We start from the raw sequence: 27,682 nt of genomic DNA, 5'->3' as shown, positions 1-27,682 counted from the left end.
GTTGTGGATGAATTAAGACAGGATGGGATTTTCAGCCAACTTCACCAAGTCGGTTCAAATCGTCTGGTTACTGTGAAAGAGTTCGAGAAAACTCTCAGGTTATCGTCTTTGCAGAGGGGGGCACGGTCACTTGCATAGTGGGCTCAACCAATCTTATCGGAGGGCGTGTCAAGCAGAAAAGAGGGGACAGAGTGGGGACAAGAGTGGAGAAGATTTTAGGATCCGAAAACACTGGCAGTAATGCTGACAGGGAGTCGACCACCACCTCACAGTCATTGGCAACTAAACCATGAGGACTTGGTGAGGGATGAGGGCCATTGTAAATTTACATCTTTGGGCCCTCTGAAATCTAAATCATTGACACGCCACCCTTTAAGGTAAAAAAATGTATAACTTCTGGTCGTAACCTTCTTGGTTAATAACAGACAAACCCTTTAAAAAAAAATAAAAGCAAATCCAGACTTTGTACTTTTTTTTATTATTTGAAATAATATTTGATATTAACCTCCGAATAGAGTACAGAAACCATAACCAACACACTTGGAAGAACAATGTACAAACACTACCGTAAAAAACTAAACACAAGATGACATTACACTTCAAAATCCTAAATATATTGCAACTTTCTGAAAGGACGCAGAAATCAATCCAGAAAGCAAGCTCATTGGTTATTTCTTTCACAACATAAAGATAATTTACAAAGGGGGAAAATTCTGCAAACATGGAAGCAAAAAGCCTTCATTGTGAATAAAAGCCAACAGACCCAAAAACCTTGAGAACTCCAGCCTAATTTCCTATGCATTAACCTCCACAGACCAAAACTCTTTAAGAAAACTCAAATTCTTCGCTCAAATCATCTCTAATTGATGGGGGATGTATTACATATATAATATAGACCACCTAAAACTCCTAATTTGACTCATAAAAGGACTCCTAATCACTCATATACACTCAATAAAATAAATAAACTCAAAACAGAATTCTATCTAGCTATTAAGTATCCTAATCAAACTCAAAAACTCAATTTAACTACTAATACCGTGAACTAATACTATCCCCACTTTATAGGCTTATACATTAGGCCCATTACATCAATAAACCCAAAAATAAGAAGCCTAAGGTCTATATAACCCAACCATGGGCCAAAATAAAGTGTTATGAGGCCCAATTGACCCAATTGGACAATCTTAACTGCATGAATACGTATCGAGATTGGCCATGTCGATATGATACAATTCAAGATGTAGATCTGAAGACCTACCGCAGGAGGAAGACCAAGAAAGGCCAACTAGCGTGGCCTAGTTTGTTTAGTCTTTTAGTCTTTTAATTTATGTCTTAAGTTAGTTTCCTTAATGTTTTAAGTTAGTTCTCTTTAATTTAAGTGTTTAAGTTGGCCTAAATGGGCTTATTTAGTGTAAATAAGCCTTGGGTTGGGTTATGTATGTGTTGGCCTTTGATCCCATGGGTTTTCATTGTAATGGGCCTATAACGAGGGTAGAGGCTAGGCATATGGGATTACTTAGTTAGTTGTCTTCAATTTTTTATTTTAATTGTTATTAAGTGTTTTAGTCAGGCTGTATTAGGATTCTATAAGTCCAGTCTTGTTTTTAGTTGAGGACTGGGTTAGGTCTTTCCTTTTTAGTGTCAGAGTCTGTTTTTGACTTTCTATATAAGTTTACAAGGGGATTCAGCATTGTACACAAATTTGATTAATGAAAAGCTTTGTTATCTTGCTTCTCTTCTTCTCCATTGGGGAAGAACCCTGTGTTTGATCAAGGATCTTTCATCCTAGTGTTCGATCAAGGCTAGTTGGTGTTTGATCCTTCCAGCCACCTTCTGGTGTGAAGCCCGGGTGTTTTCTCTTGCTATTATTCTTCTTCCTCCATCTTTTTCTCCATGAAAGTAAGTGTTCTTCTGAATTTCCTGCAATCCCTAGTCTGATTGGGCATTCATATGAAAGGGGTTTTTTTACATAAATTTCAATTGAGAGAATCTGGCCAATCGATCCTCATCAAATTTTGATCAGTTGTTCTTCAACCTGAAGAAAGCCTCCAATCAAAGTTTGGTCCAGATAGACCTCCAGATCTGGAGTTATACTGAAATCCCTATTCTACCCTTATCTCTCATGCTGAATTCTGCCCTTTGAATACCGAGTCGATTTACTGGTTTTACTGTTCTGTATTGCTGAGATTATTCGTATGTACTCAGGATCGATTGATCTACATACTCCTCCCTTTTGAGTTCTGTTTTGAGTGGTGAAATTACCAATCTATCCCTCTCCTAGCACAAATAGGACTGCCTCATATTTCTGATCCAGCCCTAGGATCGATCTAAGAATTTCAGCAAGGATTCTTTTCCTTGTTTATGGAACTGGATTTGAGTTTGGAGACCATCTAGGTCTTGATTGTGATCTATTTAATTTCTCCTAAATCTAGATATTATTCTTTGTGTTTCGATTCTGTTTTGGTACAGGTTTGATCATTCAATTACAGTTCTACATTAAATCGATACACAAAAGTATTTACAAATAATGCTATTTACAAAAGTATTCTGTTTTGAACTTCTTCCTATTCTGATTTTTTTGCCAAAACCTAAGTGGATCCAATCTACACTCAAAAACGACCTAGGATGAGTAATTAAACAAGCAAAATTAGCACTTGCCAATGAAGATTCAAGTCACAGATTTTTCTTTCAAAATCTTCTTGCCTTAATTGCTTCTTATTACTTATTAGTACTTTTGATATTGGACTTTCCAATGAAGATTTGAATGACATAGATTCTGTGAAGACATAGATAACCAGACATTGGTTGGATATATTATCGATTGCTTATTTATGGTGTGTAATGCTTAAAAACTCCAGTGTTGCATGTATCATAACATATCGATATGTATCAAGCATATTTAGCATCTGTCTAATACATCTTCGAGACTTCTCCTAAAACCAACTTTCTGATACATTGCCTGATACAGATACTTGAAACCTTGGTAGCAGGTAACTATTTAGTTCCTTGTCTCTGTTGAAATACTCTTGCTTACCCCCCACCCCTTCTCTTCCAGATTTGGGGTGTTTTAGATTTGAAAGATCAATTGTGGTTCAAGATAAAAATCAATTTCCGACCCTGTAGTGCTACAGGAAGCTACAGTAACTATGGACGAATTTCTAAATATTATCTATGGCACTTTAGGAGTTGGAAGTTGGAAAAAGAGCCTAGGTGATGTGGATCCGGGGTTTCAAAACCAGATTCGGATCACATATGGGCCCACTCAATAAAATGCTCAATTCTAATGACCAGTGGCAATCTCGTAATACCAGAAATTTCAAGGGGTTGTTAGGCATGTAAAGAAGAAGGGACACAAAGCGGATTACTATTTATTGTTTTGGACAAACTAGGAAGCACAGTTAAGGTATCGGACTAAACAGAAATATTGGAGAAGGGAGGGGCACTTTAGGGAAAACAAGAAGTAAGGTGTTTTTGACAACCCACAATGAAGGTTGTGTTCAACCTTTTGCACAGAACAGGGCGGAAAACCAGACTTCTTCAAATTGAGAGAACTTTCAAAATACAACTCCAATCCAAGCGAGATTTCAGTTGAAGGTTTCTGACCCTTGACCCTATTGAATCCAACAGGTATCACTCCAACTAGAGTTCCAAGTTTAAAGAAATAAACCTGCAAATCAGATCTGGCACTGGAAGAAGGACCAGACTTAAAGTCTGCTTAAATCTCACAAACCAGATTGAGTTCCAGTCTCAGATTTGGCAGCCTGAGTCGCCTAAGGATTTGTGAACATCCCAACAAATACCAGGGTGAAAGGGTAGGTAAATTGACTTCAGACTTTGGGGGGCTGCCAGTACCACCCAGATCGGAATATCAATCTGACAAGGCAAAAATAGTGAATAAACAAGAAGAAAAGAAGTAGAACTGAATAAAATAGAAGATAGAAGAAGAAGAATATGGTGAGATGAGGGAGACAAAAGAAGAAGTTCAGAACCAGAAAAGAGGAGAGGAGGACGAAGAAGAAAGGTCACACGACCAGCTGAGTAGTTTGTCCGCACTGTAACAGTAAACACAACCAAATTTCTTTTTGCAATCAGAGTATCGTTTGATTACACTGGTATTTAAAGAAAATAATTAAAGACTCCAATTCTAAAATTGAAACAATCTTAGTCCTAATCTAAAATTGAAATTAAATTTTAAAACCAAACTCTAAATAGACTTTGAAACCAGATAGGCAAATACTACTAATGCTATCTAATTCTAATAAAGAAAGAAAGAAAGAAAATCCAAAAATTACAAAAATAACTCTAAGTCCCTATATCCTACTAGACCCAACAATCAATTGGACCTGGTTCATCCCCGTTTGGACTCCCCAACAGTTTTGGACTGTTCCAAGGAATTGCTCCTGCATCACTAGGGATAAGAATTAAACCCTAAAGTTTCAGCTTGTTTTACGTAGGCATTTCAGTAATTTTTTATTGAATTTTGGTCCATCTGGGTTACTGTCATCAGTGGCAATTTTTGCTAACTAAGTCACTGTTCTTAGAAGTTTGCGAGCCCATTAACTGCAGGATAATTGTATTATTAAGACAGGTCCCTCACAAGTAGGGCTAACAATGTAATTAGATAAGGCCCTATACATAGTGATCACTAAAAGAACCTTAAAATCCTTGATCTCTCCCTTGCCAGCTCATCCATTGGGGAATTCCTACATCTGTTCCTCCACCAGAATGAAACATCCCAATCTTGGAATTGAGATTTAACCAGCCTAATCTGTATAGGGCTCCTTCCAGGATGTACCTTAGAAAAGGTTATTGAGGTTAACTTAGTAATGAGGCTGTCTGGACCTTTGGCCCGACTAGTCCCCCGGGCACACACATACACCCCAACACATGCGCACCAGGTCAGCACCGGATTCTATGAGAACAATAGAAGCTGGCTCCAAGGGGGTAAGGGGAGTGGAACTCAGGACGCATGTCGATATAGGCACATTCCCTTGCCAACTGAGCTACACCTGAGGTTAACATTTTACACACTGAATTCTCCAAAACAGCATTAAATTGTCAACAAAACCTAAACTGAAGTCTTTCAGAATGATATCGTTTCATTTTGTTCACATAGCATGTAAAATAATAAGTTTAATTTAAAAAGGAAATATATCAGGAATGGTAATAGAAAGTGAGAATGAGTTCATTTATTTAAAATGTAAAGTCAGTCTATCTTCAATTATTTGCATACGCCCACAATAAAATCCCAAGCTCGTGTTAATGCAGTTCACATAACATTCCATGATGGTGACATGTTACATGCTAAACAAAAAACCTTTGAAAGTGAAGTCCTCATAGGAGAGAGCATGTAAATAAGGGCTTACCCACTGCGGGGTCTGGGGAGGGTCATAATGTACGCAGCATTACCCCTGCTTTTGCCAAGAGGCTGTTTCCAGAGGCTGCAAATCATTGCTACAGCCGGAAATAAAGCTGCTGAACATGCAAGTACAAAAAGTTGAAGGGGAGGTAATTGATGGTTCCAGAGTCATCTTGCTAATAACACTTGAATGCAGAAAGAGCTAAGCCAGAAAATTCTGGTGAGGTCTGAGGCAAATAAAAGTATGAGTTAAGAGCATTTATGATATGATCTGGAGTAAAGTACTGAACCTGAAGAGCATTTATTCAATTAGCATCAGGAAACATAAAGTTAATGATAATTAATCTTCCAAATCCAGTTATGTTATAGATTCTACCAAGGGAGCCTAAACCATGATCTTTAATCGTACTGATTGATTTTTCAACAATATTTAAGTCAGCATTCCACCGGACCAATAAACTTCTGCTTGCTTGGTCTTGATGCAATCACAGAAGCCATTGCGAGTACCATGGTTTGTATATTAAGACTCTTGAGCAGAACAACTTCTATTACCCAGATTGACATAGAAACAAGAGAAATCAACTCGCCTTTCTATACTGTAATACTGACATTGTGATTAAACCCTAAAACGCATTCAAATCAAATCCTATCAGATGCATCATCACCCCGATCCCAGAACCTGACACTTAAAGTGAAATTTCACGCTCATGCTGCCAAACCTTCAGTTCCTCATAATTGACGCCTTCCAAAATTTAAAATCATGTAAACTCCACCGAAAAAAAAAATCAATTCGGAGTCAATAGCCCATCATGTTCGTTAACGTGACTGAATTTGATCAGTACCAAACTTTATGGAACATTTGAAATAAGACACTCACTAAAAAGATACAAAAACCAAAAATTGATAAACAACTTGGAGCAGATCAACTTCGCACCGAACATAAAAGCAAAGAATCACAATATCTTAACCACAAAAACAAAAAAAAACAAAAAAAGGAAAAGGCTGAAATAACGAAAGGTGAGATAATCAAGCTTCAAGCGCAATTGAATTTCAAAAGAAAAAGCAGAAAAAAGAACCTCAGAGTAAAGAAAGAATTGTAGTACCTTTTTATGGAGCGAACGAGATCGAGCGAAGCAGGATGACGCATTCGATCGAGAAAATCATAGAACGTGAGCGAACGAGAAGAATCCATTTAGCATGCCCTAGAATTAAACCGAAACCAGAACAGGAGCCACAACCACCATATATGTCCCTGTCTCTGTCCCAAATTGGGAGAACAAGAGAAGCTAAGTCTCCAATTAAATAGTAGAAATGAAGTTCCCATTGAGGGTTTAGACTTTAGAACACGAAAGAAGAGGTGAAGAAGAACGAGAATGAGAGATAGAAGTCTGGGTTGGAAACTTGGAATGTTAGGTTCGAGCGCGTGCGGGCGGAGCGCAGGAGACCACGATACGCGCCCAAGAACAAATAGAGGAGCTCAGCGCCTCTGGACATCATCATCATCAGAAAAACCCGATTCTTTTTTCCTCCAGTCAGTCTTGTTTCGCAATTTTTAGTTAGTTAAAATAATCACTTTTCTGACGTTGCAGTTAGTTTGTTCGCGCCAACCCACCCACTGACGGAAAACCAGACAGAGACCCATAACTCCACAAGAGCCAAATAAGGAACCAGAAGGGGCCTACCCTGTCATACTTATTACCAGTTACCAATTAGTATACTACTACATGCATTAAGATACGAAGGCTTCTTATTCCATAACAACGAAAGCATATTTTCACTCTTTCATATACTAGGGGATTTCACTTTGAAAAGAAAATGTTCCAAACTAACGGATTCGGGTTCATAACCATGGGTTCCAATGCACGAGATTATAAGGGCATTGTCGCACTGGAGATGCCTGCAATTACTTGGTTCTTCTGTTGGACCTCAGCCTACAAGTCCAGCTATCATCTCCACTTCTGATACAGGCGTGTTTTGTTCTTCACCAGCAAGATACGACCAAAGAAGCAATTCGACTATTGAGTTTTATCGATTTGCAAATTCTTCCTCAATTAGTTAAACGAATGAAATTTGTTGATATTATGACAATTATTTCAAAGGGGTAGGGCAGGAGTGTTGAGCTATCGACATTCCCATGAAGCTAGATGCTCATCATCCCCATGTATATTGTAGAATTAGGTGCACTTTTTTTTAACCTGGATCAGTTGGGGGAGGGTTTATATGTTGTTGCCGCTTGAATTTGAACTGTCACACGTGAGAGGAGACCTGCACACCAAAGACCAAAGAATTGAGCAGCAAAGGAGGTCAGAGCGGTCTCGGAGGAGGATTCTCTGATATTTAAGTCAAAATTCTGAGCAACAGTAATATTTGAGTTGGGAACTGAACGAGCAGTTAAGGTGAGTGAATGAGAATGATTGGTAGTTAATGATGAACTGATCCCTGTATCTCGTACAATGTCCTCCTATGTATAGGATGGATAGTGGCGGTAGTGGAGAATCCTCCTTTTATGACAATGAGGATGTCGAGGTATCAGGTATCATGATGGCAACTGTGCTTTACCTGCTTTGGCCTAGTCATGTGTCGATCATCCATAGGCAAGTTGGTTTTATGCATATCACATGCTATCACGTGACTGGCATGTGATCAATTGCTTTGATAAATACCCATCTATGTTGTCATTTAGAGTATTAAGAAGGATATTTGTGGAAGAAAGGCCACACTTGTCATCAAGAAACCATACGTGAAGAGTTATGATGTTCTAGCAAGTGGAGTTCATCCAGATCCCATTTTGTGGTAATTAAAATGGTGAATTGAGAAGTTGAAATTTTATTTTGTTATTGCCCCCTATGGTATACCTAAAAGTTCTTTAAGAAAGGAATAGAAAAGAATTTTCAAAATAATTTGATAGTGATTTGCCATTGTGTCATTGTTAACCATTGATATTGTTTTGCACGTTTTTTTCAAGTACATACGTGCAACAATAGGATTTTATTTTTTCGAAAGTGAATTGTCATTGTGTGATTATAAAAATATGCATAATTTTATAAACATGTGCGCATTTTTTTAGTAGGCATGTGAAATGACATAATTTGCTTGCATTAATAAAATGTGTTATACTAAAAAGGCAAAAAAATAAAGTTTTTGAGTTTTTTCGTACCAACCATGGTTACAACAAGATTTTGTTAAAATTTTAATTTTTTTCACCAACTTTGGTTACAACTTACACGACCATGGAATTAAATATCAGATGTCGGCTGAGGCTGATACTGATACTTGGTCCATCCCATATCGGTGGAATAGCTCTTATTTGGTCACCTGGTGAGGGATTGAAACTGACTGACATCATTAAAAATAAAAGGACAGTCCCCGAAACCGATACATTTATATTTCTATATATTTTTTATGGATAAAAGATTAAATTGAGGTAAGACAAACATAAAAAACATCGTCATCAACATGCAACTTAATTATCCCTGATCTAGCTCTAATGGCTAGATCATGAGTAACCGAAATATAAGAACGAGATTGTTTAATAAAACATACAAAATCATAGTTGTTTAGACTTTAGAATAGATTTAATATCCAGTACAAGGGTAAAAATTTTCCAAGGTCATTGTTCCATATCTCCTTCAATCATATTTATTAAGATTTAGTTGTTAGTGTAGATGGTGATGGTAGTGATCCCTAATTCTTGTGCTTTTTGCAATCCTTTGAGAATTTCTCGTCTCCAACTCTTGTGCGGTACATACAAAATTTAGAGGGACACTCACAAAAACCTTATCCTAACAACTACTGAAGCTCAACCTTTACAAATAATTACATAGGATGAAGAAGGAAAATTTTCATAGTATGCATCATCACAAGGGACAAGGGTTGCCTGAGCGTCTTGCCTGAGTGGGGGTAAGGCAATCTTTCCACGTGGCCCTGTGTTTGTACAGCACAGGCAAGACGAGTAGCTGCGCCGTAGACGATCTGGATCCATAGAAAAGGTTGTTTTAGAATGGACATGAGGACAATAGGAAGGTCAGCATAACTTGTGTACGATGTGTACCGACCCACACATTATATAGGGGTGCCGATATATATATATATATATATATTCAATGGTTTGGAATGGCCAAGTCAGCCCTCCACATCGTTTTTTTTTAATTAAAAAAAGAAAACCGTGATGCTGGGATACAATATATGCGCGACATAAAAATTCTAATCCACTAGTAGTTTTTTTTTTCTTTCTTTTGATAGAACGCAAGTGGAATATTTGATAATTGGTATTCAGGAGTCTCTATGCCACACCAATGGTGGTGCTGAAAAGGGTATTATTATTCACAAAGGTTCATATGGTCAAGGTAAGAAAGAAAACAAAAAATTAAAAAAAAAATCATCTGAGAGCGATAATGCACTAGGGTCATGGGGAATTTTATTTTTTTTTTCCCCTGGTATAAGTACAATGGATTTAGATAATCGGAACTTATGACTCCACTTTGTTACAATTTTTTGCAATGGTGACGACTGTAATAATTTTTTTTTGTATTGGTGACAATTGTAATTCTTAAGATAAGATCTTTATAGGGAAAAAGTTATTTGTGCGGGAGTGTGGCCTACGTTAACACTTCCATGAGTCTATCTCTCTCCTCTTCATATGAAAAGACACCTCTAACCTCTTGTTTTAAGAAGGAGAGAGATAGACACATGGGAGTGATGGCGTAGGCCACACTCCTGTACAGAAAATTGCTTCCCATAACTCCCCCCTCCCCTCGATTATACTCTAATGACAAACCCCTTCGCTGGGTTTTGAGTGATAACTCTCTTCTCCCCTACATTCCCAAGATTCTATCAACCGTACCTATTCCATTTAAAAAGAACTGTTAAGTGATGACATCACTTTAATTATATTCATTTAAACTCCAAATTACCCTTATATTTGTAATATTTCAATTATACCCCCACCACCACTTCCGTAGCCACGGTCACCACTGTGGCTGTATCCACCGCCGCCGCCCTCACGAGGTCCAAAATGAGACTGACGCCATTGATGGTGATGATGAGAAAGGTATGGGGATGCACAAAGGTAAGACAATAGAAGATCCACATTACACAGTTCAATATAGATGCAAGGAACGGATCAGGTTCGAAACCCTCCACTGCCTTCATCTTCCATATCTCGTATATGGTTAAAAAAGGGGGAGAGAGAGAGAGAGAGAGAGATATGTGAAGAAGAGAGAAAATTCCAATTGAATGTAGTAGTGGAAAATCGAAGCTTCGGCTTCGATCAGAGGTAAAATGGGACCCTAGAGTGACGGTAATGGCGATGGTCAAGAGGCAAACAGGACGATCAAGTTACAATTTCAGAAGTAGAAGCTGCTTTGCTGAGACAGCCAGAGAGTGAGATAGGGTTTCAAAAATTCTGTCTTTTTTTGAGGTTTTGTTTGACGAAGAGGGAACAGATAGGACCTTTGTCTATATCTTCTTCAGATTAGGTGCGACTTCAGCATTAGAAACAAAATTGTCTTCCTATGTTGAGGGGTAAGCGATAACACATCATCGATTTCAGAGGAGATCTGTAACCTTTACTCAACATGGGATTCATCCAAAACCATACCGCTCTAGACAGCGAAGAAGCTGAAGCGTAGAGGCTAACATTCGGGTCGCTCAATGAAGACGGCTCTCTCAATTTTTCATCTGGTTCCAACTCAGAAATTCGTTTCTCCTGTCGTCGTAATCCCTGTTGAGCCTCTAATGGCGACAAGGAGAAGAAAAACAGATACAGGGATATTAACAATAATCAAACTTCTGAATATTTCCTATGTGTCTCCGTTATTCAATGAATAGAATATATATATATATATATATATATACAGGTTACAGGGTTCAATCCTATTAATGTTGGGATGAGAATAAAGAAAGCTCCACTTACATGAAGGAGTGGAAAGAAACATAAAACAACAGATCCATTTACATAAGAAAGTGGAAAGAAAGATATAAAAACAGATCCACTTACATAAAGAATAGAAAGGAATATATGTGAGACGTGTGCTCCTTGTGTACCACGCGTTGAGAACGGTAATAAACAATGAAGAACACATCGTCCGTTCTTTAACTCTGGTTCCTGTTTCCATTGAACAGAGCTCAGGCGAATGATAGCTGAAACAGAGAACAAGCAAACAATGGCGAAATTCGTGACCCAGTAAACTCGAAGCATCATTGGATGAGAAGCGGCCTGGAATCTCTTCTTGTGAAGGATTAAAATCGCAATAGCTAGATGCGTTGCAGTTTGTACTAGCGGTATTCAATTCAATTCTATACGATTTGAGTTGAAGGACGAGGAGGACGAAGAATTGGGTTAGAGGGCAATATAATCTTTTTAAACACTTAACAGCCCTTTTTAACGGAATAGATACGGTTGACAGAATCTTGGGAATGCAGGGGAGCGGAGAATCATTACTCAAAACCTAAGGGAGGGGTTTGTCATTAGAACATAATCAAGGGGAGGGGGGAGTAATTTACTCATATAATAATTACACTTACGGAAAAGAAAGCATGCACCACCCGTCGTACAGATTCCAATATATCCTTTACATAATAAACACCCACACTAATATTCTCTGACCTATTCTAATCATGTGGGTCCCATGACTCTATTGGAACTTGCGGCTCCACTTTCTTATCGAGAAATTATCATCTCAATTTGTCTGTCTGTCAATTTTTTCAATTCCATCTAATAGAAGGAGGTAGACTCCACTTGAGCAGTGTGTTCAGGTAGGGGGTAGGGTGGTCATTTCCACCCCCTCTATTCCCTTCCTTACCCCATGACATCATTCACTTTTCCAAGTTTTAGACTAAATAAGGATAATCCAGCTCATAAAATGAAAATCTAAGACTACCAAGAAGGTACACATTAGGACATGGACAGCCAAAGATGCATGGCAATATGACCCTTACAAATCCTTCTCAATATGTAAATGCTTCAACACAAAAATCAAAAAACATTATCACCCCCTGTAGCTGTAGAGGCATAGTGCTACAATAAAAGATTTTAATTTAATATATAGTTTGGGGGGACTACTTAAATGTATTACAGTTCCATTTAGGCCAGGGCAAGGCCATTATTCCGTGTGTACACTGTACAGCCCTAATGGAAGGTGAAAGTGAACCTCCTAAAATCACATTTGCTTGAACTTTATTCCTCTAAATTATGGTTGTTGGGACTCACAATTCTATGCTTCTCTACTCCATATTTTCCACCAGAAAAACTAAATGTAATAGATAATAACAACCAATTATATCATATTAATTATCCATCATTTAGAAAGAAATAGATCACACCATCAATTACTGCAATGCAAAAGTATCATTGAGAGTGATCACTTCCAAGGATATATGCTGGCTGACACATGAAGTGTTTCATTCAGAAGCCTCTACCATCTCACCATGTACTGCCAACATTCAATATAATCAGAACAAGTTTTGCATAACTGAATTTGAAGCTCCTACACCAATCTGAAAGAATAAAAGTGAAAAACAGTGAAGTTAAAAATTTTTTTTGTTGTTGTGATTTTTGGTTCTCAATCCATTTAGTTAGCATAAGTGCAGACTGCAGACTCAGGTGGGAGAGGGGGTTTTAAGTTTGGAGACAACTGGTTTCGTTAAAGATGGCAGATAAAGAACTCACGACATTAATGCGATTTGCACTATCACTATTTCTCTCTCCAACGAACCAAAGGAGCACCAAACTAAGAGTGTCGAAAGTCATCTGTATAAAAGTTTAAAGCTACAACTAAGACCATATAAACATGACCATGAACTACACCAGCACTGTTTAACAAAAGGTCAGTTTCCAGGCCCCAAGTGATTCATCCTCTGTTTCCTGAAGACAATTTTCTACTACCATCATATGGAAATTTGAAGGAAATGATTACGCAATCACAAAATGTAATGGACAGATACGGATTACTGAAGCCGTCTACTCTTCTGATTCAACAGTTCCACCCTTGAGATACAAATGCTTTTCCCTCTTCTGGAAATCCGTCAATCCCTTTCCACTGCCAGTCACACCAACCTTCCCTTTTGGGTCATCTGGAGACTTGAAGATGCTCTCACGCTTGCGCCCCGAGAAGAACCCAGTCTAGAAAAGCGATTTAACATATAAAAAATGAATAGCAATCAGAAACATATTACTCAATTGGAAAAAGAATCAACTTACATCTTGGTCAAGCAAGTCAAGAAATTTAGAGTGCGGAAATAATCTCTGGCTTTCATATAAAAACCAATCATTTTCATCGTGATCTATGCAAAGGTAGATGATATACAGAACCATATGATATATTAGCACATCTAATCATAGCTTTTGAAACTACCTTCTTAGTATGGCCTTTGGTTGTCTGGAACTGCTGCCATGCATTCTGTCGCTTATTTTGTGTGACTTCCAGTTGCTCAAGCCTGACCTTCGACTTGAAAGCATGTATCTTCTTTTTCTTAGCAGCTTTCTGTAAATGTAACAGTTAGTTAAGGACACTATCATACTCTCCTAATACCAAAAAAGAAAATCAATTGCTCATATATATAATTTGAGGAGGGTGACTCGTTTTTGCTTAAACTTATTTTAAATTGGTAGAACTTTTAAGTGTATCACAGGTAATCAAATGAGAGGGGGGGGGGAGATGATAATGGTAAGCAATTCGGTGGGGTGATCAAGGAGCCACATATCCCTTTCCCCTGAAGAAACAAACACGCTACAGTTTATCAAACCCATGAAATGGCTCGCTAAGCTTCACATTATCTGAGATCATAAATCCAACCGTGAAAAATGGAAACACATAATTTAGGACCAGCAAATTTCTTCCAAAATTTCCTTAGATCAGTTCCAGAAGTGTGACAAGTTTGCTTTGAACACACCATTTCCCAAGGAAGCAACCCAATCCACAGGCTACCCGGGTGGGATAATTGTAAACTACCGACTACATTATGCAGTTATTTAAAGAAAATGAACTGTGTCCCACCCCAAAAGACAAGAAAATTGCCTATGTATTAATGCTGTGATGCTACTCACCACATCTTCAGGATCATCAGGATCTATACGGAGCTTTGCTGGTAAAGTTCGTGATTGGAAGTCAGTAGTGGCAGCTTGTGCAATCTTTCGTTTGATAGCCTGTTTTGTAGCTTCAGCTACTCTCTCAGCTTCCACCAAAGCATTGAACTCTCCTTCTTGAATTGGCCTTATATTGCCAGGATCCACCTGGAAACCATAACCACGAACAAAAAATCATGCTTGTGACAGTTCAAATAAAAAAATAAAGACACAAGACATTAAATAAACACATACGAGTGTTGAACATTATTTAAGTCTACCCAGCTAGTACATTAAGGGCAAGAAATCAGATTCAATGGAAAACCCACACACAGAACATAAAGAGAGATTCAATGGAACATCCCACACAAACACGAGTAATATGATCATCCTAGACAAGATCGAAGCAGTGGGTATATTACCATATGGCAGCCTGCCCAGCCAGAAAAGTTAAAAATAATAAAAGCACCACCATAAGGTGTGTGATTTCAACCATAATTATCATGGCAACTAGGCGAGTATAGGCGCTAGGAATCTGCTAGGAAGCTTAGGCGTCATTTGCATGGGCACTTTATTTTACTAAGGAGAGGGTATCGATGACAAATATTTTGCGGAAGCCGGAAAGTGGGCATTTGTATGTTACAATAAAAATAGATTAACGCAGAAATGAAGCAAAATTCATGGACAGAATAGTAATACAAGATATCATCCCTAAGACTGCAACTGAAAAAGCCAAAGAGACTTCCATTTGTCGATATTTGGGAGTTGGGACGAGATGCTCCAGCATTTACTTGCAGCAGTGAGACTGTGATAGTGACCAGGTAGGTAACGTAGTTTCGAACCTTTTTCTTCTTCTCTGGTCCTCTTCCTTATATTCTTCTTCCCCCACCCCCCTGCTGCGGCTGCTTCTTCTACCTCCACCTCCTCCGCCCCCTCTTCCGTCATCTCCTTCATTCTTCTCCCTCTCCCTCTGCTGCAGCTGTGCTGATGGTGATGGTAGTGCTGCTGCTCGCTTCTCTTTCTTCTTCCTTTTTTTCCACTTCCCCCCTACAAATCCCCTTTCCCCCTCCCCCCCCCCCCCCACCCCACCCAAAAAAAAAAAAAAAAAAAAAAACACCAAAATTCCACACCCTTTGCCTTGTTTTCCCCTACACTTTTTCCTTGTTTCCTTCCATCTGGTCGCCTTGACCAGGTTGGCGCATTCTTATGAGAATTGAAAACATTTCAAGTTTTGAGTATGATGCCCCTGGGAAAGGTATGTGATACAATTCATGTAATAATAATTGCCGGTTTGAATATTGTGTGGGCTGGGATTTTATTTTACAAGGTTTCTCCTATATTGGCCTACATTATAAAGCCCCATATATTGGGTCCAAGAGGGAGCGCAAATTTTATTAAATGTCTTAAGTCGTAAGTGCAGTTTAGTCATTTGAGTCTATTAAAGAGTGTCACTAAAGAATAAGTTATGTGGGTCCCATAGAATAGCTCATTAATCTAGTTTACTTGTCTAAAAGAATCCATTATAAGAGATTTAGTTCAAGTAGGAAATTTTTTCATAGATAAGCCCCAAGGAGAGTTGAACTCATGACACCTCTTCATTGTGAGGTGTTGGTCCTTACCAGCTGAGCTACCCCCTTGAAGGCTTGAAGTGTTTCTTTTATGTTTTGACAAAGTGACGAAGGAATTTTTATTCGTAGGATAAAAGTACGCATCACTTGGTATTTTCTATTTTAGTCTTAATAAATATGCAGTTTACCTCCTATGGTTATTGGGATTGAACGAAATAAAGTGTTTGTTTTAAGGGAGGTGTGTAACTTGTGTGTGGCCAAGTGAAGTCAAAGACCTCTCTCTCTTATCTTGCTGCAATCTTGATTCTTATCTAATTATTCTGCTTCTCTCTCTCTGCGATCTTTTTTCTTCTAGTTTTTAGTTTTTCTTCCCCCCTTTCTACTAGATCTGGAGGAATATTACAATGTACTTCTAGCTAGTCAGTTCTGATCACTATTTTTTAATTGAAATTTCTCGTTCTAAATTCTGTTTGCTTTATCTCTTCTCCTGTACATAATCAAATCCCAGCAATCCTTGTTCTGTTAATCTAAACCTTATCTTGTGTTCCATATTTTAGCAGCCTACCTAATTATTCAATGCGATTCAAGCAAATTAAACAAAAGGAAACACAATCCAGTCTGGCATTCAACCAAAATTTTGTAATACACTCTGTATTGCTTCAATTGCAAGTTTCAAACCAAAATTGGGAGATTGTTCTTAACCCAAGACCCTCCTAAAAACTGATAGTAAATTCAAAAGGCCCTCGGGAAAGATATTGGGAAAATTCAGTATGGTGCCTTTTGCGCAGAGCAGTGAGAGAGATTGAATTTAAAGCAAAATCAAAACTTCAACCAACTAACAAGCTTTTAGTGCCTTCAGCAGTCGTGTTTGACTGGGGCTTCAGCCCTCAAAATTTAAACTCATGCAAAGCTGAATTGGTAGAATTTATAGTGCTCGAAATTGGACCCAACTATCATCCAGGTTGAAAATCTCAGAAGATAAAGTTAGAGAAAAACCTAAAAATTGATATCACCATAGCAACAGAAAAGGTCAAAGCTAAGAGAAGAGACTAGAGAGGAACCAAAATCTCCTATTCAGTGAACTCCCTACATACCATATATATGAGCAAAGGGAAGACGTTTAGTACAAGTAGAAAACCTGTTCAATCTCCTATTTCATATAAGATATAGAACAGAATTGTATAACTTAAGACCAATTAATATTAATGGGCTTAATTAGTAACATTCGGTGATAAGCTATGGCCCATGTTTAAATCCTGCTGGGCCCGCCCCCAGCAACTTTAATAATTAATAATAACTGATAACTAATTAGTGATGCTTCGACTGATGGATCTTTGCTTTTTCTTGCTGGATAGAATATCAAGGAACCCTATTTGGCAACTGACTAATGCTCACCTTAGTCACCTATGTTGAGGCATATGTTGTCATCTTGGATGGCGCTTCTGCATCATTAGGATTCTTTCACCTTTGCAAATTGACACACTAATTTCCTCCCTTTGCTTCTTTAGTACAACAACAATAACAACTACTCAGTCTTATCCCAACTAAATGGAGTTGGCTACATGGATCCTAGTAGAGACAGAAAATTAATATGAAGTAAATGGAAGGGGCACACAACATCAACACAAACTTCCTAGCTACGTACCGCTTCTTAACTGCCCAACATTCTGCTCCAGGCCTCAAAATTTGAGTTTAAAACAACAGCGGCATTACAGCATCATAGTCCAACTAAATGGGGTCGGCCACATGGATCTTTGCTCTCCAGCAGTTCCTGGATTTTATTAATTAACTCATTCAGATGAACTTTAAAATAAAGCTTTTTGTGTATTGATCTCAACTCATATCCAATTAGCCTCATGACCTAGTCAGCTACCTGGATTTGGAAGACAACAATTCCTGTTCATGGTGCCCCTTCTATTCTTTTCTTTTTACTTCAAGCAAAATCCTTCTAGCCTTCCCCTTTGTACTTCAAAAGCTTTCAACTTGCACCAAGTCACTCTCCATTGGTAATCGTTTTTGCCCATGACCAAATCATCTAAGTCAAACTCTGTCTTGTCATAGTCGATGCTAGAGTTGCACCCAAGTTTCTAGGGAAGAAGAGGCTACTGTAACTGAATAGGAAAACTAACTTTAAAAAAAAAAAGTAACATCTTAGTGGACTAATCATTGGGATGAGGGTGTGCTGAGATACATCTGGAAACAAATACCCTCTTGGCATATACTGTTCTTTTTGGCTGATGCTTCACGAGAAGTCCTTGCTGCTTCAATAAAATTTGGACTTACCAGGAACTGCACTGACATATTAAGTACTTAAACTATGCATTCAGCCAATGAGCTGACTATTGTAACAATGTTTACATTGAATTCTTACCAGATCTGACTTTTTGCAATATGCTCCAGCATTTATAGCAGCGTTGAAATACTTTGTAACTCCCATCTTCCACCCAGACTTCATATCAGAACATTGTGGATGAAACACTTGATGTAATACAAGTATTACAGGTTTTGCTTTCTGAACATATGAGGATTGTCACCAGGGTAGCTTGTATGTAGAACTGTAGAAGTGTTAGTGGGAAATGTTCAGTGTCTTAGATCTTCAAGTTACACTTTACCTCGGAAGATTCAAATATTCTCTTACACACTTCTGTCTTTCTAAATTTAGTTTTCTTTGTTTATACTAATTTTGTAAACTTCCATTCTGGGTTCAGCAGTTACTTTAATGTACATATGTATCCAGCTATACATGTCACTCTTCAGTCATTGACAACTGGGGGGGAGGAGAAAATTCAAACAAGGAAACTAGATTAAGTACTCCAATATCTAACATTCAAGAGCATGGCCATAAAAATCATACCTCTTCTCTATTTCCCCACTCATCATAAGAAACATAGTACCCATTTGGAGAATGAGCTTCAATCGTTGCATCGTACCTGGACATTCAACTAATCAAACACATACAAGGGCAACTGGTAAAACAAATGAAAGGTAAGAAAAACAGAAAAGTTACAAATTAGATTTTTTTGTACTACACATACCATTCCCCATCTTCACTCCAAACAGCTTGAACTTTCGTGCCAACAGGAAGTTTGTCAAACGGCTCTGAGATGTTGTTTGATGCCTAAACAGAAGCACAATATAAGCAAATATAAACGTATAAAAGTAATACAATCAAAATAACTATAAAATATCAACTTTCGCATCTAGATTTAAATTTTTTTATTTTTTTTCCAATTCCATCTTCAGAATGCACATCTTATCTCCACAAGTATGGTCATATTTTCCTCTGCTTTCGTACAATCACAGTTCTGCCTAATTTGCAATGGAGCCACTCCACAGAGAGAGAGAGAGAGAGAGAGAGAGCACGGAAGGATAGTACGATATACTAAATTGAAAAAATAATTACCATATCATAACCAGAAGTCCCTGCAGACTGCTGACCATGTGGAGGTACATTAGTGTCATCACTCCCAATTTCTGATCCAGAAATATCATTTTGATTTGCTGTTGCAAAGAGCTCCTCTGTAAGCGCAATCACCTGCATCCAAAGATGTCTCACTCAAGTAAGCAAAACAACCCCAAAACAAATCAATCAGTTTGCATCGGAAAAGACCCAATTTTTTTTTGGAATTTCCAACTTAGAATCTCATCATGAACATCTGAAATGAGGTGAGAGGCAAGCAAGCAGGCCATCGAGGAAAATACACCTGCACAGGAACCAAGATACTAGTGATGGGCATCTCTCACATACAGTTATTTTATCTGTCAAAATTTTAAATCCCAATATAGCTCCCTTCAGAGGAATGCATGAACTATGTTTTAACATAAACATCTTCCTCACCTTTTCAAGAAACAAAAATAAAAACAAAAACTTCCACGAGAATTCTCCAGTCATTACGCAGTCAAATCATGCTGGCCTGCTCGAACAACATAATGATTCCTTGAAAAAAGAAAATATAAAAGAAAAGGGCATTCCGAACATGAAATTATTGAATATACTACAGGCTAAACAATCTTTCTATGCACAAGAACATTCCATAAATGTCTACAATTCAAAACCTCAATAACCTTTAACATATATCCAAGAGAAACCAACAGATAGCTTAATGAAATGGAAAAAGGGGTTCATAGATTAGCTCACTTCTTGAAGTTCTTTTTCCATGTCTGCATACTCAGAGTTTCCAGGGTCATCAGCCAAAAGTTTTCTGACCTGATAAAGATAAGGTTATAGGACGTTATACAGGGGGAAAGTTCAAGCAGGGATTCTACACAAAATATGTAAAAAAATGGTAAAATGCTTAATAAGCATGGAAGCATCAATCAAATTCTACAATAGCACAAGAAAAAAACTACATAATGCCTACCATAAAAGGTGTGCGTCGTTGCTCGTTGTTCAGAACTTCCACACAAAAAGCACACTAGTTTATCTTCTTTACATTTTTTAAACTTATAGCCTAGTTAAAGGGATAAAATCCATTAAATGCTAACATGTAAACAATGTAACTGTGACTGTATTCTTGAAATGCTGAAGTGGGGCTGTCATGTGACTCCACGGGATAACAATGGATAAAGCAATGCTTGTTTCCCCTTTGTGCACTCTTTCTGGGTGAGCTGGAATTATAGAACTGTGACCTTATGTTGCAATTCAAACAATCATCAAAGTAATATATATAAGTTTAAACAAATTCGTCGATAATGCATCAACTGAGGTGCTCAAACTCGATGAAAACACTGTAAGCTATAACCTTCAATAGTTCTAATTTTACTCGGCGCAAACAAAAAGTGGATAGAGTTACTTTCCTAGTCCAGCAGAATTATTTCAGTGTCACTTGAGAGATAAACAGATAGACCCAAAATACAGTTTGTTTTGAAGTTCACTTGACTTCCAATGATGTTACAGAAAGAGGTAAAAACAATGAAAGATGCAATCAACGTACTCCCAATTCCCAAAAAGCCTAACCAAAGATATTTATAACCGGAAACATATAGAATCCCAATCTTAAGCATTCATTCTGAACATGCCACAAAAGCCATATAAATAATCAATTAATTGACCCGAAACTCTAGTTCCACCATTAATTCAACTTAAAAAAAAGAGTTATAATAAAAAATTCAGTGATGAACCCTAGTTCAGGTTAGAACAAATAAACCTCAGCGAATGGAAGAACCAAATTCATAGAAGATCAAAACAAAATAATTCATAGAAAAAAAAAATAGTGGGAAATGAGAGCCTAATCGGAAAGGAAACGGGAAAATTTCTTTTTAAAGAAATGATACCTGCTGAAGCTGTTCCTTATAGGTTGAAAGATTAGAAGCAAGTTCATTAATACTAAGCTCTTCGCTTCCTTGCATCTTCTTGCCTTTTCTTTTAAAAACAAAAGTTCCCTTTTGATAGAATTTTGGAGTCGACAAAACTAGAGTCGCACAGAGAAGATTAAGAAGATAAACGGAGAAGATAATTCTATTCCTCGATTTCTCGAAGCGAGGTTCGAGAGTCTATTTTTCTCTCGTTATCGCAATAAATACGTAAAACCCTCGTGTTTTCATGAATTTGTATAGAAACCCTTTTATGTTTTGTTCCCTTCGTTATATAACCCACAAAATTTCGTCACATTGTGAAAAATCACCTTGAGCCGGATTTCCAGTAGAAAATTCTGATGAACGATTTGTCATTTGTGCAGAGGATAGTCTTTTTCGTTTTGTTTTTTTTTTTTTGGAGACAGGAAGGGTATCCAACTTTAGGCCGACTAAATCCCCCGGGGCTCGTACATGACCCCGTCCCATGCACGAACCGGGAGCTTCTGGCCCCTACCGAACCTCAGGCGGGTGGCCTCAAGAAATTATGCAACACTTCCTGAGACGGAGTCTCATGTCCCCTCCAAGCCAACTGGGGTAACTCCTTGAGGTTTTTTTTTATTTTTGATGAAAATGTACTCCCACAAACCACACAACAATTCCAAAAAATATTTTTTAAACTTTTTGGGAAAATATCATCCTCTCCCCTCTAAGTTTTCTTAATATCAACCCAATACTTAAGTTTTGAAAAATAATAATACCCTCTTCTACTTTTTAAAGATTATATCAATCGTACCCTAACGAATAAAAAACGCCATTATAAGATGATGTGGCATGTCCAATTTTTATAAAATCCCAGATTACCCTTATTTTAATTTAATTTCATTTTACCCTCATCAATCCCAAAACCCCTTTTACCCTTCATCGTTTTTCACTCCAAATCAAAACCCCTTTTTAATCTTTTGTCCCCCAAAATCAAAACCCATTTTTTAGTTTCTGTCTTTCTTCTTCTTCCTCACACCTGCAACATTAAAACGAGGAACACCACCGCCGATCCTCTTCTTCTTCGTCTTCTTCAGCCAGCACCACCTTCATAGCACCAGCGCCAGCACCACTACCATCATAGCACATACCTTCTGTGTCACTTGGTCTGATTCCCATATCAGACAAATCAATGGAGACTTGGCCATCCAACTGGTCCTTGACGAAACTTCAGGTTTTTAAGTCTCTGAAACTACTCTTTCTACGTATAGATTGGAAATTGGAGATTTGATTCATTTAAATTTGGTAAATTTTCAGGTTGTGGATTTGTCTCCAAGAACCAATACTTGTTTGGGTGTGTCAGCATGAAGATCAAACTCATTCCTGGTGACTCTGTCGCCACCGTCACTGCCTTCTATGTACGTAATTCTGCATTTTCAAGTTCCCTGGTTTCCAAATTCTGTTCTTACCCTTTCCTTCTTTTCTTCTGTAGATGAATTCGAACACAGACATTAAGCGAGACTAATTGGATTTCGAGTTCTTGGGGAATCGAAGTGGGCAGTCATCCACAGCCCCAACCAATGTGTATGCTCATGGGAAAGGTGATAGAGAACAGAGGATCAACCTCTGATTCGACCCATCTGCAGATTTCCATACTTATTCCATTCTATGGAATGACCACTATGTCGTGTAAGTTAAATTTAAACACTTATCACAATACATATAAAAAAGGTATATAAATGGGGAAACAATGGTGGGTTTTTGGTTGCAGGTTCTATGTCGATGAAATACCCATCAGGGTTTACAAGAATACTGAGGCAAGAGGGATTCTCTACTTCAAATTCCAATCCATGGGAGTGTACTCTACTTTGTGGGAAGCAGATAACTGGGCCACAAGGGGTGGGCTTGAGAAAATCGATTGGAGCAAACACCTTTCTATGCTTACTATAAGGACTTCGACATTGCGGGTTGCCCTGTCCCAGGCCCTACAACTTGTGCCTCCAACCCCATGAACTGGTGGGAGGGCCCTGCTTACCAGCAACTTGATGCCATTCAAGCTAGAAGATACAGGTGGGTCCGCCTGAATCACATGACCTACGACTATTGTGCCGACAGATCCCGCTATCCCGTCGTCCCACCGGAATGTGTTGCAGGCATCTAATCGAATGTTCGATCAGTGATAAACTCTTATATCTTTATCATGGGAGTTGGGAATAATAAGAGAAGCCAAACACAATTATTGTAAAGAAGAATAAAGAGAGAAAATAAGCTTAGAATGGTGATTATTGTTTTTGTTGTGTTCTCTTATGGTGGGGATCGATCATTCATTGCAAGAGTTTATTTTTGAGAGATAATGTTGCAGCTTCCATTCTATTCTAGCTCTTCTAATAATGGCTGACGTTCTGTTGTATATTTAAATTCTGAGTCCCCGTATGGATCCAAAATCAAAATAAATGATGAAGATGAAGAAGACCTCAAGTCTGAACTCTGAATTCTAAAGAAGAAGAGAAGGGTTACCCACGCGGTCACGCAGGCAATTCAACCTGTTCTCACAGTCTCATTGGCGGAGCGGCTCTGTTTCGTTATAGTTTCAGACTTAGATTCGTTCGGCCGGAAGAAATGGTCGTTGCACTGGAGCTGGTGCTATGATGGTAGTGGTGCTGGCGGAAGAAGACGAAGAAGAAGAGGATCGGCGGTGGTGTTGCAGGGACGGTGGTGTTCCTCGTTTTGATGTTGCAGGTGTGAGGAAGAAGAAGAAGAAGAAGAAGAAAAGGGTTTTGATTTCGGGGGGAAACGAAGAAAAAAGAGTTTTGATTTTGGGGGACAAAAGATTAAAAAGGGGTTTTGATTAGAGGTGAAAAAACGATGAAGGGTGAAGGGGTTTTTGGGATTGATGAGGGTAAAAATGAAGTTAAATTAGATTAAGGGTAATTTGGGGTTTTATAAAAATTGGACATGCCATGTCATCATTTAATGACATTTTTGAATGGTTAGGGTATGGTCGATATGATTTTTAAAAAGTAAAAGAAGATATTATCATTTTTCAAAACTTAGGTATTGGATTGATATTAAGAAAACTTAGAGGAGAAAGGGATGATATTTTCTCAATCTTTTTTGATATCACAATGGTCAATGATAATAATGTATGTTTATGTTTTTTTTTTAAAAATTTAATTAATAAGAGTATAAAAATTAGGGGAAATTTTATGGACACTCCCTAAAAGTATCTAACATCTCATAGACTTATCAAACTTGGTCAAAATAGCACAGCACACAATGCCTTTATTTTATGAAGATATTTGAACTTAATCCACTCCGTTAGGCTTTTAAGGTTAAGTTGCTGTTAGTTTTATCATAATGGTCAAATTATCTTGAGATAAATGTATCACAATTGGTAAAACCCTCTTTTACCAATCTATGACAGAGAAGAGTTGCAGGGTTCTCTAAATCGGAGAAGAAAAGGGATGGCGGCCATGGTTAGGATGTTGGGAAAGAAAGTGAAATGAAGATGGGTTTCGTTTTGTGGTTTCAGAAAATGAAAGAGAGTAATATAGTGTTGAATGTGGTAGATGGAAGAGAAAATGGGAAAATGGTGGTACCGGTTCTAGGTTAGAGCTTCGAAATCAAATGGAAAAATGGGTTAGAAGAAGCAAGCGGAGTGATTGTTTACCGGGTTTGGAGTTTTATTCTCTATTATATTGATCAAGAAAATGGAAGGCATTTTATTAGGGTAATGGTAACATCTAGGGTTTATCTGCTATTCATTAAAAATTGGATTTCCTCTCTTTATTTTCCTTATTTTTAACTCCAACCACAACCGTCGTCTTCCCCAATTCTTTCTCTGTCCCATCTCCTAATCCCAAACCCGAACTTCATTTTTATCTCAACCCATCTACCTCCACCGAAACCTAAACCCATTTCTTTTCACTTTCCATTTTTCACCCAACCGAGAACACCATCACCGGTGTTGGTGTTCTTCCTCCTTCTGCTTTTAGAGGATGTAAATGAATCAAAAAATGGCGTCGATTGCAGAAGTTCCCTTCCCTTTTTTGTTTCAAGAGAAATGAGAACCCTGCAACTCTTCTCTGCCATAGATTGGTTTTTAGACAATAAAAGAAGAAACGAAGGAGAATAGGTTAGAAGAAACGAAGGAGAATAGGTTAGAAGAAGAAGCAGAATACGGTGATTAGAAGACTCACAGCTATTGATAAGAACAACACTTGGGAAGACGAAGAATAGACCAAATTCCCACTTCTGGGGGGAAACCTCGCGAGAACGCAATTAACTTTAATATTCAAGACTCAGCCCTTATTAATATCAACTCACCAATATATAAGGTGACAAAACAAACAGAATAAACAAACATAATAAGAATGGACTACGTAACATAGGGATAGACTATCCCCAACATAAAGTGGGCACCTACTAACAACCAACTTCTAGTTTAATCATATCACTCCCAGTAACTTTCTAACTCTTCTAACTCAATGCTGGAATAAAGAAACACGATAACTTCTAACTCTTCTAAAACATGATCTGTTATGCCTCGTCAGCCTGGCCTGCCAAGTCAGCTTGCCATGCACGAGTGATCGTATCATTCCCCTCCCCTTGAGACGAGCCTTGTCCCCAAGGCGCAAAATTTGGGAAATGCTCCTTCAGATCATACCAAAATTCCCATGTAGCATCCTCCGGTGCACGATTCGACCATTGAACCAAGAGCTGTGTTACGGCCTAGTTGCGTCGCTTTACCACCCGTCGATCCAAAGCACGAACTGGCTCAACCAAGAACTGACCATCGTCATTAACCTCTGGAAGGGCAGACTGGGTAGTCACCTGTTGACCCAACTTCTTCTTTAGACAGGAAACATGGAACACGGGATGTACACGAGAATCTGCTGGAAGGTTGAGCTTGTATGCCACGGGGCCAATGCGCTGCGAAACCCGAAAAGGACAGTAAAACTTTGGGGCGAGCTTCATATTGGTCCGAGAAGCCACCGTGACTTGGCGATAAGGCTGCAGACGTAAGAAGACAAGGTCATCAACCTGAAATTCCCGCTCCGTACGCCTCGAGTCAGCCTGTTGTTTCATGTGATGGACTGCCCGATGAAGATTCTCACGCACGACACGGATGAAACTATCTCGATCTTGTAGCTGTTGATCGACGACCATTACCTTAGAGCTACCTGGTGCATACAAAGTGAGAGGGGGTGGTGTTTGGCCATACACAATCTCATATGGGGTGGCTTTGGTGGAAGTATGGAAGGAAGTGTTGTACCACCACTCTGCTAAAGAGAGCCAACGAGCCCACTGCTTGGGCTTGTCACCTGTTGTGCAACGTAGGTAAACCTCAAGGCACCGATTAACCACCTCAGTCTGGCCATCCGTCTGGGGGTGATATGCTGAACTCAGCTGTAGTTGGGAACCTTGTAGACGAAAAATTTCCTGCCAGAATATGCTCAAGAAAATAGGATCGCGATCACTTACGACCAAGAGAGGCATGCCACAGAGTTTAAATATGTTGTCATACCGTTGAGGCTGTATAAGGATGACTGAGGGACATGAAATGGGCGTATTTGCTTAATCGATCGACCATGATGTAGATCACGGACTTGCAATAGGAGACGGGTAAACCCTCGATAAAATCCATGGAAAGTTCAGTCCACACGCACGACGGAACCTATAACGGCTGCATCAACCCCGGGGCAGCAACAGTTTCACCCTTGTTGCGTTGACAAGTGTCACATTCAGCAACAAAGCGACGAATGTCGTGACGATACCCGCTCCAATGAAAAACGCGACTGACGCGCTTTAGAGTCTTGAGAAAGCCACTATGCCCTCCTGTGGGGCTGCTATGGAATTCGAGCATAATCACTTCACGCATGGGTGAAGTTGGGCTGAGGGGCAAACACCCCTTGTAGCGTAACTCATCTGCATCCCATGTAAAACCAGGGTGAGAGGCTTGGTTGTTTTGCAAGTTCATGATGAGCTGTTGCAGGCCAGGGTCAGTACGCCATTCTACTTGGACTTGTGTCAACCATGAAGAAATGGGTGAAGATAGTGCATGGAAGGTGGCATCCAACACTGTATCGTTTTCCTCGTGCTGGTGAGACAAAGCATCAACAACGACATTTTCAGTGCCCCGCTTATATGAAATTTCATAATCATAACCGAGTAATTTTGCGAGCCATTTTTGCTGGGCAAGTGTGCTAATCCGCTAGTCAAGTATAAATTTGAGGCTTTGGTGATCGGTGCGAATCTGAAAATGGCGTCCCACAAGATACGGTCGCCACTTTTGCACGGCATGAACAACAGCAAGCATTTCCTTTTCATATGTAGAAAGTGCCAAATGCTTGGGAGTGAGAGCCTTACTTGTGAATGCAATCGGCTTTCCATCTTGTAAGAGTACCGCGCCAA

The 27,682-nt window shown here is 38.7% G+C and overlaps 2 protein-coding genes and 2 long non-coding RNA genes across 7 annotated transcripts in view; 1 reads left to right on the top strand and 3 right to left on the bottom strand.

Moving 5' to 3' along the window:
* Positions 1 to 6,771, bottom strand: part of LOC122667686 (vacuolar protein sorting-associated protein 9A-like) — a 14,704-nt gene extending 7,933 nt beyond the window's left edge. The window contains exon 1 of one of the 2 annotated variants that reach the window (XM_043864065.1): positions 6,466 to 6,771. In XM_043864065.1, coding sequence (XP_043720000.1) covers positions 6,466 to 6,554 — 89 coding nt within the window. In that variant the 5' untranslated portion in view covers positions 6,555 to 6,771. Of the gene's footprint in view, positions 1 to 6,081; positions 6,097 to 6,465 lie in introns of those variants that run through there. The other variant, XM_043864066.1, reaches the window with a different exon arrangement.
* Positions 5,155 to 23,426, top strand: LOC122667690. The gene is made up of 3 exons (XR_006333836.1): positions 5,155 to 5,166; positions 6,956 to 6,958; positions 23,000 to 23,426. It is a non-coding gene; the product is annotated as an uncharacterized LOC122667690 (long non-coding RNA).
* Positions 13,178 to 21,438, bottom strand: LOC122667687 (survival of motor neuron-related-splicing factor 30-like). Of its 3 annotated transcripts, XM_043864068.1 has the most exons (9): positions 21,269 to 21,340; positions 20,133 to 20,201; positions 19,833 to 19,908; positions 19,398 to 19,529; positions 19,030 to 19,112; positions 18,849 to 18,924; positions 14,409 to 14,594; positions 13,717 to 13,845; positions 13,178 to 13,484 (listed from the first exon to the last, which is right to left on the bottom strand). In XM_043864068.1, exons 3-9 carry the CDS (start codon positions 19,884 to 19,886, stop codon positions 13,323 to 13,325), a joined length of 822 nt encoding a protein of 273 aa, XP_043720003.1. In that variant the 5' UTR covers positions 19,887 to 19,908; positions 20,133 to 20,201; positions 21,269 to 21,340; the 3' UTR covers positions 13,178 to 13,322. The 3 variants fall into 3 exon arrangements, with proteins under 3 accessions (XP_043720003.1, XP_043720002.1, XP_043720005.1); XM_043864067.1 differs by lacking the exon at positions 19,833 to 19,908 and having other exon boundaries at positions 21,269 to 21,438; XM_043864070.1 differs by lacking the exon at positions 21,269 to 21,340 and having other exon boundaries at positions 19,833 to 19,931; positions 20,133 to 20,199.
* Positions 22,634 to 27,682, bottom strand: part of LOC122667689 — a 22,477-nt gene continuing 17,428 nt past the window's right edge. The window contains exon 3 of the long non-coding RNA XR_006333835.1: positions 22,634 to 22,732. This is a non-coding gene — a long non-coding RNA (uncharacterized LOC122667689). The remainder of the gene's footprint in view (positions 22,733 to 27,682) is intronic.

The sequence above is a fragment of the Telopea speciosissima genome, chromosome 7 (assembly GCF_018873765.1).
Source record: "Telopea speciosissima isolate NSW1024214 ecotype Mountain lineage chromosome 7, Tspe_v1, whole genome shotgun sequence".
NCBI classification, from domain to species: domain Eukaryota; kingdom Viridiplantae; phylum Streptophyta; class Magnoliopsida; order Proteales; family Proteaceae; genus Telopea; species Telopea speciosissima.
This window is presented reverse-complemented; position numbering and strand designations above follow the sequence as displayed.